The following is a 17,265-nucleotide window of genomic DNA, read 5'->3' as shown; positions in this document are numbered from 1 at the left end:
ACTGACTGAAGACCAGTTGAGGTTCCCTTACTGCACTGCAGTGAATCACATCCGAAAACTCGGGGAAGGTCACGTTTGGCGAGGCAGGATGTGTTTGTACTGCGCAAAAACCCCAAGTCTGGATTTAAGCCTGACGTCAGAGGTGGCCAATGGCGCTTCTGAGGACAGTAATACAGCACTGATCATTGAGAAGCAAATCTTACTAGCTGAAATGTTTTTCTTCTGAGACATGATACATAGTTCCAGCAGGGGGCGCCTGGCGGCTCAGAGAGCTTAATACTCTATTGAGCCACGTTCAAAAAAAAAAAAAAAACAATTCTGGAGACCTTTGTAAACTCAAAAACAAATTAATTTGTAAAATGTATTAATTAGAACGATTGGTACATGAGATATAAATGAAAATCCGTCAAAGCAATCTCTATAAAATATTTTTTAAATCCTTATCGTCTAACCGCAAACGTCTATGATTGGCTTATCCTCATCAGCGCAAAGAAAAGTAACACGTAACATGTGCAATTGTCACCGCAATGGCCTGCTTTACCATAATAACACTGTTAACAGCTGACAGAAAATTTCTGAAAGAAAGTGGGTGGATGTGATGTAATGATAAATGATTAATATTAACAGGAATGTTCACTAAATTATATTTAGTAAAATGTGGTTCATTATATACAGTGAAAGACCATTTCTCTATTATATATTAATTAGACGCAACATCCAGGCCCCTAAGCCCCGCCCATTCGTAGACCCACTGCAGTTCTATCCTCTTATTCTATTTCTACATCACTACTGAGACGCATCTGCATCCCATCGCCCAAGCGCTCGGAGAACAGAGGGTACAGGGATGATGATGATAAACATACCGAGAAACTGTGTCATATAGAGAGCACCTCACTCCGCCTTGCACCTTATCCAAGGATGCCGACCACTGAGGCAGAGACTGTCTTATAATAGGGCTACAGTCTGCAGGACGCAAAAAGCAGCTTGTGTCTGCAGACAAAACATCGAGGGACTCTGTGTGGAGCTTACCGGGCATTAAGAGCATCGACTAATCCTGTTCATGGCCAAAAATATAAAAGCGCAGAGCAAAAAAAGGACTTTTGCGTGAAGAATGAGATGTTCGGAGTAAAGAAGACGCAGCAGCAGCAGCAGTAGGATTGCAATCATTCAGTGTTATTTTATTTTATTTTAGCTATTGGAAATGGGAGCTTTGACAAGCCGTCAGAATGCAGGAGTGGAGGAGGTCGATATACCATCCAGTTCTGTTTACAGATACCCACCCAAATCCGGTAAAACATTATATTATATTATATTATATTATATTATATTATATTATATTATATTATATTATATTATATTATAAAAATTATGTTCTTGTTCCTTTTATATTATATTAACAAAAATCTATTCAAAGAAATAATAGACAAATCCAAGATATTTGTATGTTCTGAATGTGTACTGCATTGTAATGTATTTTATAATTATCAGAAAAAATGTGTACAATAAAATTGTCTTGCACAATTTAGTTAAGTATTTTTCTTGCCCCTTCTTATAATTGAAATTGAGAAGGTCCTTCTGTATATTTGAACTCCAGAGGGCCTGAGCCACCACCCATGGCTTGTTGATCAGCAAGTCTGTCTCTGAGAGGCACAGTAGGCCCATATATGCTGTCTTGATATTGATATGGGGCCCATTATTCCAGTGGTGCAGTGTCTACTGTCTAACGAAATACACTTTAATTAGAATAAATGTCTCGGATGATTATGTACTCAGCATTAAACTGACCTAAAATAAGAGTGTCCACTGTATGTAATAGGAATTTATCGTGACCATGTGGTTTACATGGATTCTGCTAATTTAGATAGAGTATTTTCCTGTATTTTTAGAAAATGCAGCACACAATCGTGTTAGTTTTATAATGATTGTTTTACAAATCTTTAGAAATTTGAGAAGACATGTAGATGAGAAGATGAATGTCAGTGTGTTAACCACAAGTAACCAGATATGTGCAGCTTGGGACTTGTGCCTGATTCTTGCTACCTCCTGCTCCAGTTTCAAGCTTGTTCATCTATCTACCCTTGTCTTCCCATGGCGCTTGCTATCCTCTGTCTGCCCTTGAGCTTGTCTTTATTTAATCTATTGGTTCTCCAGTCTGCTAGATCTGTCTTCATTTTTATTTCAAAACCTTTTTATTTATCTTGCGTCCAGACATCACTTTAGAGGAATGGATGTTATTACATCTATATTTTTTTTTTCCTACACAATTTAGTAGTATGTTTATCACTAACATTTTAAATGTGTGCTATTTCTACTTGATCTGACATTAAAATTGAAATAGTGAAATTAAAACTCGTTCAGTTGTTTTTACCACATAATGTAAGCATAAAGCATATTTTGAATAAAATCTTTTTTGGGTTCAGCACATTTACAATCAAGCTGATGTGCAAAATTAAAATCATGTCTGTGGAACACTCTTCATGTGACTAGATGTGCATTTATAGGTGTGTGTGACAAATACATTTAGGATTGTACAATATCTGTAACAATTGTTTTGTTCGTTGTCATGCAGGGAGTTATTTTGCTAGCCATTTTATAATGGGAGGAGAGAAGTTTGATTCAAGTCATCCTGAAGGCTACCTCTTTGGTGAAAATACTGACCTCAACTTCCTAGGCAACAGACCAGTAGTGGTAAGATTTCTTTCTATTTCCTTATACTATAGATTAGACGCAGCCATTTTAACTGATTTTTAATAGGAGTTCATGAATCCACTGATTTTGATCTGTTCATTGACTTTACCTTGTGTGATCTCATTTCCAGAAATTATCCACAACAATATGCCTCATTTTATTTCCTTACATTTAAATCACAGATATTAAAATAATAGTTATTTAAAAAATATTTGTATATTATTATATATCATTTGTATTTTACATTATTAACATCTTTAAAGGCATTTGTTAAAATATTTATTTATACATAGCTTCATGTTAAATAATAAGCCTTCATATCATAGTCACAAGTCATAACTTTTCAATATACATATAAATATTTATATTTAAAGGTGATTGTTGAATGTTTTTTAAAAGTCTTTGAAATATATATTTTACTCATAATTTTGAGTCCATGATGAGGTCTGCGTAGAACTGTTACTTTAGCTGGATATTATTTAGGTTAGTTTAATGTGAATTACTGTGGAAGCTTTCATAATTCACATTTGGATTATACATGACCAAATGTCACATGTAACTGTATAGCTGTTCTTATAGCTGTGCTTTGTATGTGTGCGGTGTTTGTGTGCTTTTATGAAATCATACATGTATTTCTGTATGTGGTGAGTCTTTTAATTACACTGTATGCATTGGCTGCTATCTGTCTCTCAGCAGACAGGCTAGTGATGCTGTGGGTTTAAGCGATGGCTTACCGCAAGTAAAACAGAGATGTCAGTCTGAACTCCAGGGAGGGGGATGGGTGGTGATTTACTCACCCAGTGTTGACCCACAAGCGAACACACTCTTGATTCCTCTCTGGCACGTGGGCATGCCTGTGCATTGCACTTTTCCAGGGCAAACACACACACATGCATGAATGAGCACAACAGCTTGTCCAGAGATCAATGTGCATCACCTTCATTGTAACGTGGCTTTGTTTCCAGATAATTTTTCAGGTTTTTAAGAGATCATATGTGATTAGATATGTGAGCTGATAAAACAGGACAAAGTGCTAATCGATAACTTTATTCTGAATCCTGACCCTTGTGATTTGTAGTTCCCGTACAATGCTCCCCCTCCTAATGAGCCAGTCAAGACCCTCCGCAGTCTCATCAACATCCGTAAAGACACTCTGCGACTTGTCAGGTGAGATTTTCCTCAGAAATATCTTTATTGCACCATGACAGATCTCTAAAAGAAATCATATGAGTTCCTGTATTTGTACATGTACTTGTTAAAACAGCACATTTGGGTTGAACATGATGAAGAAATTCTTCCTTTTTTAAATAGCTAGCAGACATTAGTTACTTTTACAGCCATGAACCACAAATTTTAACTTGCTTGTTGGTTGCTTCTTGTATTTTGTATATAATTTTATAGAGCATCTGATTAGATGAAAATCTGTGTAGTGTGGGATGACCCTGTTGAAGAAAATAACAGCATATGCTGGTTAGGTGTTTTTTTGAAGCATGGCAGCTGGTTTGAGCTGGTTTTAAGCTGGTTATGCGCTGGTTTAAGATGGTCCTAAACAACTAGCTCCTGCTCAGGACCAGCTCATAACCAGCTTAAAACCATCTCATGACAAACTAAGGATCAGCGTAAACTATCTTAAGCCAGCTGCCATGCTTCAAAACATATCTAACCAGCAAATACAGTTTTTTTAATAGGGGAGCCATCATTTTTTTTACAGACGAGAAAAAAAAGTTTTAGGTGTGCAGTAGTATTGAGATGAAAAGACATGGGCCAAATACCACAAAAATATATATTTTTTAAAAAATATTCAGTTTTGTATTTATACTCTTTTTAAATTAAATTAAATTAAATGTATGTATTTAGCAGATGCTTTTATCCGAAGCGACTTACAGTGCATTCAGGCTATCAATTTTTACAAATCATGTGTTCCCCAGGGAATCGAACCCCCAACCTTGCGCTTGTTAGCGCAGTGCTCAACCAATTGAGCTACAGGAACACTTTTTTATAGTCACTTGTGAACAAAACGGATGATACATTTGTTAAAAATATTTAAATATGGTTTAATTTTGACTGCAGATGCAGTGAAGACATGAAGCTGCCTGGACAGGATGTTGGGAAAAGCCACAGCTGCTATAATATTGAGTTTACCTTTGATGCTGACACACAAGTTGCCATCACTATATACTACCAAGCCATTGAAGAGTTTCACAATGGTGTGCCAATGTAAGTAAAGCACTTAAACACACACTTTGAGTATTCTTTTTGTGATCATTTATTAATAAAACCGAATCAACCGATTGACCAAAGAGCAGCGAATTAGGAAATAACATCAAAGTTTGGGTTACATTGCTCTGCTCTGTGTGTTGTTGTTAGATACTTGCCCCAGGACAGCTCTCTGCAGTCAGAGACGGTGCATTTCAAGCGCGGCGTCTGCCAACAGTTTTGTCTGCCCTCTCATTACGTCAACTTATCAGAGTGGGCAGATGAGGAGGTAACACATCTGCTAGCTGTGACCTTTTGTATCTATGTGTTTTTTTCAGGTTATGCAGGTTAAAATAGGTCAGAGTGAATGCATGTCCTTAGAGCACTTTGGTTTAACCTACTAATGTGGTTTATTGCTACACAGCTTTTGTTTGACATGGATAAAGACATCTACCCCATGGTTGTACAAGCAGTAGTGGATGAGGGAGATGGTGAGTTTAATGTAATAGGATATATTATAATATATATGAAAAACAAAAAATATATAAATATATTCGTCCGTGTTTTTGTTGTTGTGCAGAACACTTGGGACACTCCCATGTTCTACTTGCAACTTTTGAGAAGGTATGCTTTTTTGTCTAAAAAAATTTATGTTTTGTATTTTAACGTTCAAAAGTTTGGGGTTGGTAAGATTTTTAAAAAGTTTTTTTTGGAAAGCAATATTGTAAAATGATATTTTTATAATTTATAATTTTAATTTATAACTTTATATTTTATTTGTAATTTATAATTTATATGTTTTCTGTTTTAATATCTTTTAAATTATAAGTTTATTCCTGTGATGCCAAAGCGTTTTTTCAGCAGCCATTACTCTTAATTAAATTACTCATAAATCTTCAGCGTCACATGATCCCTCACAAATCATTCTAATATGCTGATTTGATGCCCAAGAAACTTTCAAGAATTTATTCTTATTATTAATGTCGGAATCAGTTTTAATAAAAGTTTAAATTTTTAAAAAGTTTTAAAAGTGCTTAATATTTTCATGGAAACCATGACACACTTTTTGATGAATAACAACATTTATTTGAAAGATTTTTTCTATAACAATGTGAAAGTATTAACTGTAATTTTTTATTAATTTTATGTGTCCTTGCCGAATAAAAGTATTACAAATACATATATTTGAATAATACTGACCCCAAACTTTTAAACAGAATTGCATATTTATAAAATAAAGGCTTTGCAAATGTTTCCATTCACACAATGTTCCAAATAAGTATACAAATAAGGTCTAGACTAAATGAGAAAAAAAAGCAAGGTAGTACGATTTCTACCTAATCTAACACTAAAATGATCTTTGTTTTTGTAAGCTAATGTAATCAGATTGATTCAGTCATATTAAATCACATTATTGCCCTAACACTAACACTAACAAAAATACGTTTACTTGTGACAATTATGATTATATTATGTTGCTATGTTTTTCTCCTAGCATATGGATGGAAGTTACTGTGTAAAACCTCTGAAACAGAAACAAGTGGTAAGGGCCCTCTTATTATTTAAGAAAAAACTCATAGCTAGAAAGACAACTCATATTAAATGGCTTCTGTAATATAAAAAAATAAACATTTTAAGCATAGCTTGATTTTATCTTAGGTGGATGGTGTCAGTTACCTCCTGCAGGAGATCTACGGTATAGAGAACAAATACAACAGTCAAGAATCAAAGGTAAATCATCATCCACATTCACAAAAAGAATCAGATTCAAGGATAGATCAACTTTATTCCTCCCTGTGATATAGTTGTTACTACTCTCTCCATATCAATTTAGAAGGGAAACATCTTTTAAGCTTTCATTCATAGAATAAAAATATAAAACATGCTCACATTTACAGGTGGCTGAAGATGAGATTAGTGACAACAGTGCTGAATGTGTGGTGTGTTTATCGGACGTGCGGGACACACTTATCCTGCCGTGCAGACACCTGTGCCTGTGCAACGCCTGCGCAGACACACTGCGTTACCAGGCCAACTGTTGCCCCATCTGTCGACTTCGTAAGGACCAACACCTGTGCTGAACGCATTCAACAAGACTAGATTTATAAAGACTAGCCTAGACTATATTTGTGTTTATAGTGTATCATACATGAATGTTGTAATGGGTATTTCATATATAAATCAAACATAGGACATACCGACAGTAGTTGATGCTGTTTTTTGATTCGTTTCAGATAAAATATTTGACTTATTTAAAATTGATCCTTTAATTAATTCCTATAGCATTTCGTGCCCTCCTTCAAATTCGAGCGATGAGGAAAAAACTGAGCCCACACACACCTACCGGATTCAACCCCGTCATCACCTCACAGACGTCAGATTCAGAGGAGCACTCGGTAACACACATGCTTGTTTCCAAATGGCCATACAGAGCTTTATTCAGAATGAATCTATTTAAAGCTAAATAAAATGTATTCGTACATTTTAAAGAAGCTTTTCTGAGACCCAAATGTCAATGTTAAAAAATGAAAATAGCTCATCAGGGGTCCAATATAAATACTTTCCTAGATGTTCAAATGTGTGTACGGTTGGCTGTGATGAGTACATACAACTTGGTTAGGAGCATCAACTTTAACCCTGTAAAGCCTGACATATGAAATAATAGTCAGAAAATCAGATTTTCAAAAAAAAATGAAACCGTTTTGTTGAACCTTAAGTCAAAATTTAAAAAAAAGTTATACTTGATGAGAGAGAAAAAACACGTATTAAGAGGCGCACACTAAGCAGAAATATGCAATTTGATGAAAGTAACGACTGTAATGTAAATCAGTGACTTCTTTATAACAGAAGACTAGTTACATAAAATGCAAATACATATCAGTTGTCCCTCTATATCTCTCAATAATATGTCTTAGTAAGGTGATATTTAAAATTGTAATTATTATGATCAAAGCTCTATAGTTTTATTGTGGGTGAAAAAAAATACAATTGAGATGACACTAGATGATTGAGAAATATACAAATAAACGTCCCTCAAAAGCCTGATGTATCACGTTTGATATTCAACCAACATGATTCAGTTTCAATGATAAACTTAAGTTGCTTTGATAACACAGTTACACGACATTTGTTTCAGCAAAGCTTTGGACATGTTGATAATTTAGATGGACTTTGCATATTAAACATGATACATTAGGGTTAATGGTTTAAGTATTCGGACACTAAGTTAAGTTAGGTGCACAATTTAATGCAAAAACATAAAAATGATCTGTACTCACCGTCTATTCATACTTAAAGTGAAAATGTTGTTATGCTTCTAAACTGTACTGTCGTTCACAGCCACATGTTTGTTTACTACAGGCATCAGAGCACATCCCACCAGGCTATGAAGCCGTGTCCCTGTTGGAGGCTTTGAATGGGCCCCTGAACCCGTCGCCATCTGCTCCTCCACTTCAGGGCCTCACCAGGGGCCATGTTTCTGGATCTGTGCCCACATATGGCAGTGATAGCCACCACACGCCCACGCGCTCCCTCTCTCCGCTAGAACACTCTGTCAACTCCAGTCAGAATGTGAAACACAAGAAGAGTGGCTCTAAGTGAGTGAACCCTAACTGAAGGATTGAAAAAAACACTCATTTAATGTCTATAGAACATTTGCTGGGTGTTATTAAACTTTCCTGTCAATTTACAGCTTTTTTAAAGGTTAAATTATGGGCTTAGGAAGCCGGCAGATAAATGAGTCGTTGCTAATCGTGTATCCTGGGAACTCTCTAGATCCCTCTCCCAGAGTTCTTCAGTGCTGCCTGAGGAGGAGGATGAGAAGTCCTGCAGCGAATCTGAAGTGCAAACGTGCAGGAGAAAGCTGCATGTAGAACAGCAAGAGGTACAGTATTTATACATTTTTTATAAATAGTATTATATACACTTTTAGTGTATGTGCATTTGTCCTTTCAAAATTTTAGAGGTAAGTACTGTATTTTTCAGATTATAAGTTGCATCTGAGTATAAGTCGCATCAGTCCAAAAATACATCACGATGAGGAAAAAAAAACATATATAAGTCGCACTGGACTATAAGTTGCATTTATTTAGAACCAAGAGAAAACATTACCGTCTACAACCGCAAGAGGGCGCTCTATGTCTTCAGACTACAGGAGAACTGAGCAGCATAGAGCGCCCTCTCGCGGCTGTAGACGGTAATGTTTTCTCTTGGTTCATGTCAAATTCATTTTGATAAATAAGTCGCACCTGACTATAAGTCGCAGGACCAGCCAAACTATGAAAAAAAGTGCGACTTATAGTCCGGAAAATACGGTAAGAGGTTTTTAATGTTTTTAAAAGCCATAAATACAATAAAATGCTAATACTGTAATTTAAAATAAACATTTTCTATTTTAATAAATTTTAAAATGTCATTTATTCCTGTGATGGCAAAGTTCACAAATCCTTCACAAATCAATCTTATATGCTGATTTGTTGTTCAAGAAAGTTTCTTCTTATTATGAACGCACAAAATTGTAATAATATTTTCATTTGTGTATATATTATACACTGTCCAGTCTGGAGTGACTCCTGAAAGTGACAACATCACCCTATCATCCTCCGGGGCCATAGACCAGTCCTCTTGCAACGGGACCCCTCTCTCCTCGACAATCACCTCCCCAGAGGGTACAGCATGACAGCTAAATCTAATTTACTGAAACACACACTAGAGCTCTTTCATTTACATTTGTTTGTCTTGCTGTTCACTTCCTGTGCTGTTTAGATCCAGTAAGCAGCAGCCTGGCCCAGTCTGTGATGTCAATGGCGTCTTCTCATAGTCAGCACTCTCAGATCAGCACTGACACACTCTCTTCAATGTCTGGATCCTACATGGCTGGTGCTGAGGGAGAGGAGGCCACAGAGACCCCAGCAGAGAGTCGAGCGCCTTCCCAACATGAGGGTGAGGTAAGGCAGTTAGATGGCCTAGAAGCATCATTAATTTGGCTTGTAATGCTTTAGTTCATGTTGATATTATAGTTTTTACCACCTAAAAACAGGAATGAAAAAATAAAATTGTATTTATGTTTGTAGAGTGAGTGTCTTTTTCTAGAGCATTCTTTTTCTAGAGTTGTTATTTTGTCTTTATTGTGTACTTTTTTCTGATTGTGACTATTTGTATTTTTTATTTTTGTAACTATTTTCAAAATTGAAAAAGCAGTTGCTCAACCGACTGTAGAGGATGTTCAGTTTATGTTTGTTGAGTGAATGTTTCAGTCTTTTCTAGAGCTGAAAAGCTCTACATTTGAGAACATGTATTTCAATTTTGAAAATAGTTGCAAATAAAAAAAGTCACATCAGAAAAAACCCCACAATTAAGACATAATAGTTATGCTGAACTCCAAACTATTTCTTATTCCTATTTTATGATTTTTTTTCATCCCCTTTATGTAAAACATTTTGTACCAAAATTTACTTGCTTTATAAATATATTTGCCTTGCCTGTATTTTATTGGCTAGAAATTGCTCTTTGTAAATGCAATCTCTATTAAATGGTATATATATATATAAATGGTATTTAAAATATAAATGATAATTAAAAAAAGAAAAACAGATTGGTCAACAATAATTGGTCTAAAGTTATCAGAACACTGTAACCAAAACTTTCTACTGTCACCTATGCACAAACATTTATAAATCTATGCCAAGAGCTGTTCGTGCAAATGATATATTGTGTCCATATTTACACACATTTATAGAGACCATATTAACATGTGTCCACAGGAAGTCCCCAATGAGGCAAGAGGGCATAACTTTGTGGCTGCTATTCTTGAAGAACAGGATTCAGAGGTGAAACATTCAAACAGCCAAACATCTTAAACCCAGCTATTTATTTTTAATTCATTATTTGCCCATCTCTGTGTTTTCTTTCGTAGGGAAATGATGTGACTGAGGAAGATTGTGCATCTCCCACCAAAGAACATGGTAATTGAAACCTTAGCTATTAGCAGTACTTATCACGACACTGTACACTAGATTAAAGAGAAAACACCGAATGTAGGTGGTACTTCATCTATAAGAGCTTTTAAATCTGCCTACACACTACTTGATGTAACTTGTGTTTGCAGCAGGTGAGCCAAAGGTCTCTCACTATAAATATAAATATCACATGACTCATTCGAGGCAAATGTAGTTTGATTTTTAATCTTCATGTCTAGGCTGTGCACTTATTATTTTATATAACAAGGGTGCACTAATGCTTTATTATTTTTGAGCAACTAATTATTAATTAAACAGATAGCTTGATGAAAAAGCTGTATAAAGGATTCCAGTTTTGCTTTAGTTTTATTTGTTGTAACTAATTGATATTTTGCATAGACCATTTCTTATTTAATGTACTGTATGCTTACTAATGTGAGGAAATGAATGTCAAAGTGTTTGTCAGTTGTATTTTCGTGCACATGGCGATTGCATCTGCTCGCTCTCACCCGAGTATGTGTGCATCCATCCACCGCAGTCATTACTAAATGGCTGCCGAGTAGCATCCTGCACCCCATCGCTCTGATCCCTCACTGCTGTGCTCCACTCGGCTGCTCTGCCCTGCCTCGGCTGCTCTTGTTTGACCTCTGACCTCGCTTGCAGGTGGGCGCAGGAGGAGCGAGGTGCCTTGTCCAGAGTTTGACAATAACAATCAGGGGCAATCTGACAGCCACTGTATGACAGGCCTGGACAATGAGCAGCCTCCTGACGGCCGATTCGCTGGTGAGTGGCAACCTCTCGAACATGGACTTTCTGATTGTAAGGGATTGGGTGAGGTGGTTTCAAGGTGTCCCATTTAAAACAGCAACTGGCTCTAAAACACTATTGGCTTTCACTGCTCATGCACAACCTTTTACCCTGCTGTAACATTGTGTAGCATTAATTTGGTACAGTGGCTAGCCCCTTTAACCCTACTGTTCTGTGTGTGTTCATGTGTATGTGTGAGTTAATATCATGTATGACTTGTTTCTATCTCTCTGGGTCTTACTAATAGCTAAGTTCATGTTCAGTGTCTGCCAGCTCAAAGTAGCTTTGCATCTCCCTTCATTTCTACATTCATCCCTTCATTTTTCAGCTTATCTTCTCTCTTTTGCCAGCATATTCTGCATATCCCCAACTCTTGGTTACTGTCATCCAGAGAAAGCATTCTCTCTGGAAGGACAAGAATTAAGCTTTTCACATGATAGTAAAATATTCTTCATCATCATCATCATCATCATAATATTTCTATTCATCATGATTACTACACAGTCCAAAATATACTATTGGCCCCAAAAAGTATTTGGACACATAATCTACACTTAAAAGTGTCAAAATGTTGCTATCAGAGGACTTAGATATGATGATCCCCATTCAAGGGACTCCCTTTATAAAATGTACAAATTGTTGTGTATATGGACCTGTTTGTATTGTAAATAATATTTTCAATAGAATAAAATAATTGTGATTGATCTCATGTCTTGCAAATTAATGGTCAAATTCAAATTTAAACTTATTTATACTATAGCATAATATAGATTTACTTATATTTTTCACTGAATGTTTGTGGACCCTTGGGGGGATTCCTTGAAAGTCAGTTCAGAAACCCTGGATTTTTGTGATATGTTGTGCTTGAAAAGTATGCCATGTGGTTTTAAATTTTATGAAATGGCAGTGCTACTTAAGTCCCCATATACTGTTTGTGGTCACTATAAGTAAAATCACATTCAAATCTTGCTTTTAGGGTAGAAATGAAAATCAACTATTTGAATTGACACTTTAAAACTGAACATTCCAATCATTAAAGATCAAAGTTTCCAGTGAAAGTGCAGTATTTTTCTTCAAAAGGCCCCTATCATCTTCTGTCATTATCTCTGAGCACCAAGCTTCTCCTCTCTTTCAATCCGACTTTCATTTTCTGTGGATGGTTGGTTGATTCTCTTGATGTGCTGTAAATGTGCTGTGTTCTCTCTGTTTTCTGTCTCTGTTTTTCCTTCCATCATTTCCCATCTCTCTTTCTCTCTATCTTCCTGGATGTCTGTGGAATGGACAGATGAGGACTCGTGTCCTGTTCACATTGAGGAATAGGTACGGAGCAAGTTAAATGCACAGAGGTCATGGATTCACAAAGGCGTTTCAGTCTTTTGCCATTCACTGTTATCATCAGTGAGATTCTTTATGGATCTCCCTTTTGACCTCTGTGGGTTAAAAGAGCCTTTTCATCATTTGCTCTTGATGCATGGTGAATATTCAATGCGGGATATTTGAGTTCACAGAAATCTTGGAGAACAATGGATAAAAGTGTCTCGGTTTGCATGATGGACATTTTGGCCAACCTACAAACATAAAGTTTGAAGCAGAAACATTCTGTTCCCGAAGAAAGTTGTTTTAACATTGATCTCCAAGAGATGGTCCAATTTGGGGGAAAAGGTCCAGCGAGGTTTCTTCATTATTTCATTTTTTTCTAAGTCACGTTTCCACATTCCCATCATTATTTTCCCTACTTTCATACCTTCTTACATTCTATGCCTTCTCACATGGACTCATCCGTCCTTTCTGTTAGGTCTGTTATACCTCGACGTCTGTCGTCATGGACGGGATCCTTTGACTCACCATGCGTCCGCCAGCAACATCAACCTTGAGGAACAAGGGGTCACCAATGACGCGGCAAACCCCAAGAACAAATGTCATCGTGGACCCCTAGCTGTATGAAATCCTCAGTCCATCCATTCATAGACCTACTCCAATCCTGAGAGGAATATCTGCCTCTTTCTTCATGCCACCTCCACCCAAACTTATGCCCACACCAATTACTCATGGATCAAATCCGAAATGCAAACCAGGGAGAACTGACTGTGTGGTTTCTCTTCTCCATTGTGATAGATGTCATGTTTTTAGTGCTCTTTTGGTGTTGGCACTTGTGTAAAGCACCACGTTTACACCAACGCTCCACCCCCTCATGCGTACAAATGAAGGAATGACTCAAGCAAGCTCTTCTGCTGAAAGGCTGGAAAACAAGGCCACGATGAAGACTCAAACCTCTAATCCAAGCAGCATTTCAGTGTTTATCTCTTAGAGAGCAGTCAAACTTCGTGTCAAGGCTGTGCAACTATGTTTTTTAAAGTTAATAATCAAATCCTGCTGATCTGAATCAACATCAGATCAGCAGATCAACATGTACTATTGGAAATCTGCCCACAATACTCAAGATACAAAGATATAAAAATACGATGGAAAAGAGTGAGATGAATTTTCAGAACTAACATCAGAACAATCAATCCTTCACGATATTAACTTTAGAGCAATAACACATATTTGCTCATGTTTCTGCCCTTGTCAGTTTGCTGCAGCTCACTTTGAGCTCTACGTACAGCCTTGCATGCTACAAAGACACAAAGCTACTGAGCTGCCTAACTTGCATTACGCATCTGGCCACGGAGATGCTACTGAACTGCTTACTACCAAGCATTTTCGAACATTTTCATAGGAGATGGAAATGTCTGGGAAAACTTGCCTGTGACATCCACCTGTGGGTCGTAACTCAGATTCCTACTGTTGATGGTGTTACATTTCAGAAAGCTACTTTTTGTGTGTTGTTTAAAAAAAAAGTGTTCATTTATTTCATGTCTAAGGTACAATTTAGCATATGTTACAGTTAGTCGATTTGTACCCAAGACTTGAAGCAAAGCTGAAGTAGCTCTTCAGAAGTGTGTTGTTGGACCGATATGGATCGCTATGCCAGGCATTTTAGTATACAAGTTCTTTTAAAAAATAATTATTGTTATGTATTCCTTTTGAAAAGTGTTGCACTTTCCTATAGGGATCCTTAACCGAAAGTGTTTACTTAGCACCAGTTGTCATCATACATTGAAAATGAAAGACTTTAAAAATTGTGCCACTAACTTGAAAAACAATCACCAACTCTTCAGTTTCTCCACAGTTCTGCCAAACCAATTCATAGTGTTTAAACTTGCACTTTGTTTTTACCACTGGTACGTTAGTGGCTATTTTACTTTACAAAAATCTTCTACTGATCTCTGAGTTCTCTTTTCAATCCCTAAAAGGGATAGTTCACTCAAAAATTACTTAGAATTTTCCTAAAATTACATTTGACCCCATTGACTTACATGGTGTTCTACAGACGAAAAAAGGTCATACAGGTTTGGAACGACGATATGAAGGTGAGTAAATGAAAATCATTGGAGATTTTGGGGTGAGCTATCCCTTTATGATCAATTCTACAATTCATTCATCTGAGCCAGTTTTCTGATTCATTAGCACTTGTCTGGACTATCTTAATAAAAAAAAAGGATTCACAGTACAATCAAATAGTGATTATAACTCTCTTAAAATGTCTATTGTACTTTGAGAACCAACAAAGCTTTTCCTTTGTGTGGAAAATGTTTATTTTATTTTATTTATGTTAGCTTAGCTCTGGTTATTGTTGTAATAGTCTGTTCAATGTGTTGTTTACTGTAGTATATGAATGGTGTGAAATTTCTCCAAAATGGGATTGTATACATTACATGTGCACTAGTAGATTTTCCCTTGAGAGCAGATATGCGGTGCATGTGGTAAGCGCATGGTAGTTGCAGTCAGAAAATAGACATACTCCAACTTTACATTTGCACTATATGCGTAGCCCTTCCACACTGAGCACACTGTGTAAGCAACAGGTACTGAGTGTCACAAGACAAGCAATACAGCCGAATAATAGCACGTAGTTGTCTGCAGGCAGTACAGATAAACTTAGCCATGCATTGAATGTTTTACAGCAGAATGTCACATTTACCTGCAGAGAGAAAACTGCATAGAGCATGGATAAATTCAAGGGGTTTCCTCCAGCTTTGTTATCTGTATTGCTTTTGTTCTGTCCTCTTTCTGCACCAGGAGGAGTGACTCAAAGTTAAACCTACATGAGGAATGGGCTGCATCAATTCACTTTTGTAGAATGAAGATAACAAAATGTCAAAAACACAATAAACTTTTTCTTAAAAACAAGATCTGTTTGGAGCATTGTAAAACATTTTTTTTTTTACTCTCTCTTTTTAACTCAATTTTTACTCTCTTTTTCCTTTAAATGTACTGTTCAAGTGTAGTTGCCAGATATTTACAGTAAATAAATATTGTGATAGACATTATGAGATGTCATCTTAGAGTCTGTATATTTCGTTGAATTATATAATCCACCAGTTAACTTAGTAAAATACTAAACTTTGTTACTTATTCATAACCAACATAATTGTGCAGGTGGTATTGGATGAATATATGAATTTTACAGGTAGGTATATGATAACCTAAAATCTGTCAAAACTGGGCTTTCCAATGAAGAAAATGTGACAGATCACTGTGAAGAACATGTACTGTAATTTAATCAATAATAATAATGTTACATAATCACAGGCAGTGAGTTAGTGAGTCAGCATATGCACAATGAATGTACAGCGATTTCCTTTTGATACCCAAACTTAAAAATCTGGCTAATACGACAAGCTGATAATTATTTTGATGTTGCCAGATAATCAAAAAATGCCTGAAATCGGTACCAGCAAATTTTGCATCCTCTTACGGTTTTAAGTAATTGCTTAAACATTAAACAAAGGCCATCTGTTTGATTACAGTTTTAGTGCATTCAAAAATCCCTGCACTCATTTAGTGTCTACACTAAATGAGTGCAGAAATAAAGTTGGTTCTTGACTCCAATTCATCAATGGCAACACAGATAGCTTGAGAAAGCATATTAACAGAAGGAGAATGGGAGTTCTTGGACATACCTGTCTTGCTCCAGAGTTATGAAGCAGTTTAATTAATTTTCTTGAAAACTCAGCTAATTCAATAACGTGCATTTATTATGTGGATTGAGCAAGAACATAAGTGTTGCTTGTATACATGATATTAATGCTGTTGAATTGAATGTAAGAAACAAACTGTGATCCATTGATGCAAACTATTCGACTTTTTTTCTTCTTCAAGTAGAGACGTTGCCACAGTTCATATGGATTAAATTTGACAATTTATAGTATATATATTTTTATTAATTTATTAATTTATTCTTCATGCAATTCCAGACAGACTTGATAATGGTGAGATCAGATCTCTGAAAAAAAAAAGATTAAAAAAACTGGCTTAAAGCCTTTTATGGTGAAAATACTAAAGGGCTAAGACTTTTGCACAGTAAGTGTGCATATACTGTATCAGAAACACTTTAATAAAGTTGCAAATTAATTTATAGCTGTCAAGAACCGGGCCTGCTCCTGTAGCCCTACATGCCTTACAGTTTTACTTAATATTTTGTGAAATAAAGCGTGCTTTACAACATCATTGAAGAATATTGTGAAAAAAAAAAACCCTGACACAAATCTAATGCATTCTCTATGACAGATAT

At 36.1% G+C, this 17,265-nt stretch overlaps 1 protein-coding gene across 3 annotated transcripts; it reads left to right on the top strand.

Annotated features, from left to right (window-relative positions):
* Positions 1 to 749: 749 nt before the first annotated feature.
* Positions 750 to 15,888, top strand: LOC113073773 (E3 ubiquitin ligase RNF157-like). 3 transcript variants are annotated; one of them, XM_026246531.1, is made up of 20 exons: positions 750 to 1,289; positions 2,570 to 2,688; positions 3,767 to 3,855; positions 4,759 to 4,905; positions 5,056 to 5,173; positions 5,309 to 5,375; positions 5,465 to 5,508; positions 6,380 to 6,427; positions 6,544 to 6,615; positions 6,783 to 6,942; positions 7,168 to 7,280; positions 8,245 to 8,480; positions 8,659 to 8,767; positions 9,443 to 9,551; positions 9,649 to 9,830; positions 10,647 to 10,712; positions 10,799 to 10,847; positions 11,505 to 11,624; positions 12,934 to 12,968; positions 13,444 to 13,526. In XM_026246531.1, exons 1-19 carry the CDS (start codon positions 1,202 to 1,204, stop codon positions 12,966 to 12,968), a joined length of 1,971 nt encoding a protein of 656 aa, XP_026102316.1. In that variant the 5' UTR covers positions 750 to 1,201; the 3' UTR covers positions 13,444 to 13,526. The 3 variants fall into 3 exon arrangements, 2 of the variants coding, with proteins under 2 accessions (XP_026102316.1, XP_026102315.1); XM_026246530.1 differs by lacking the exon at positions 12,934 to 12,968 and having other exon boundaries at positions 751 to 1,289; positions 13,444 to 15,888; XR_003280518.1 differs by lacking the exons at positions 12,934 to 12,968; positions 13,444 to 13,526 and having other exon boundaries at positions 751 to 1,289; positions 9,649 to 9,825; positions 11,505 to 11,525.
* Positions 15,889 to 17,265: the final 1,377 nt, after the last annotated feature.

The sequence above is a fragment of the Carassius auratus genome, unplaced genomic scaffold (genome assembly GCF_003368295.1).
Source record: "Carassius auratus strain Wakin unplaced genomic scaffold, ASM336829v1 scaf_tig00012847, whole genome shotgun sequence".
Lineage (NCBI taxonomy): Eukaryota > Metazoa > Chordata > Actinopteri > Cypriniformes > Cyprinidae > Carassius > Carassius auratus.
The sequence above is the reverse complement of the archived record's forward strand: the minus strand, read 5'-3'. Positions and strand labels throughout refer to the sequence as shown.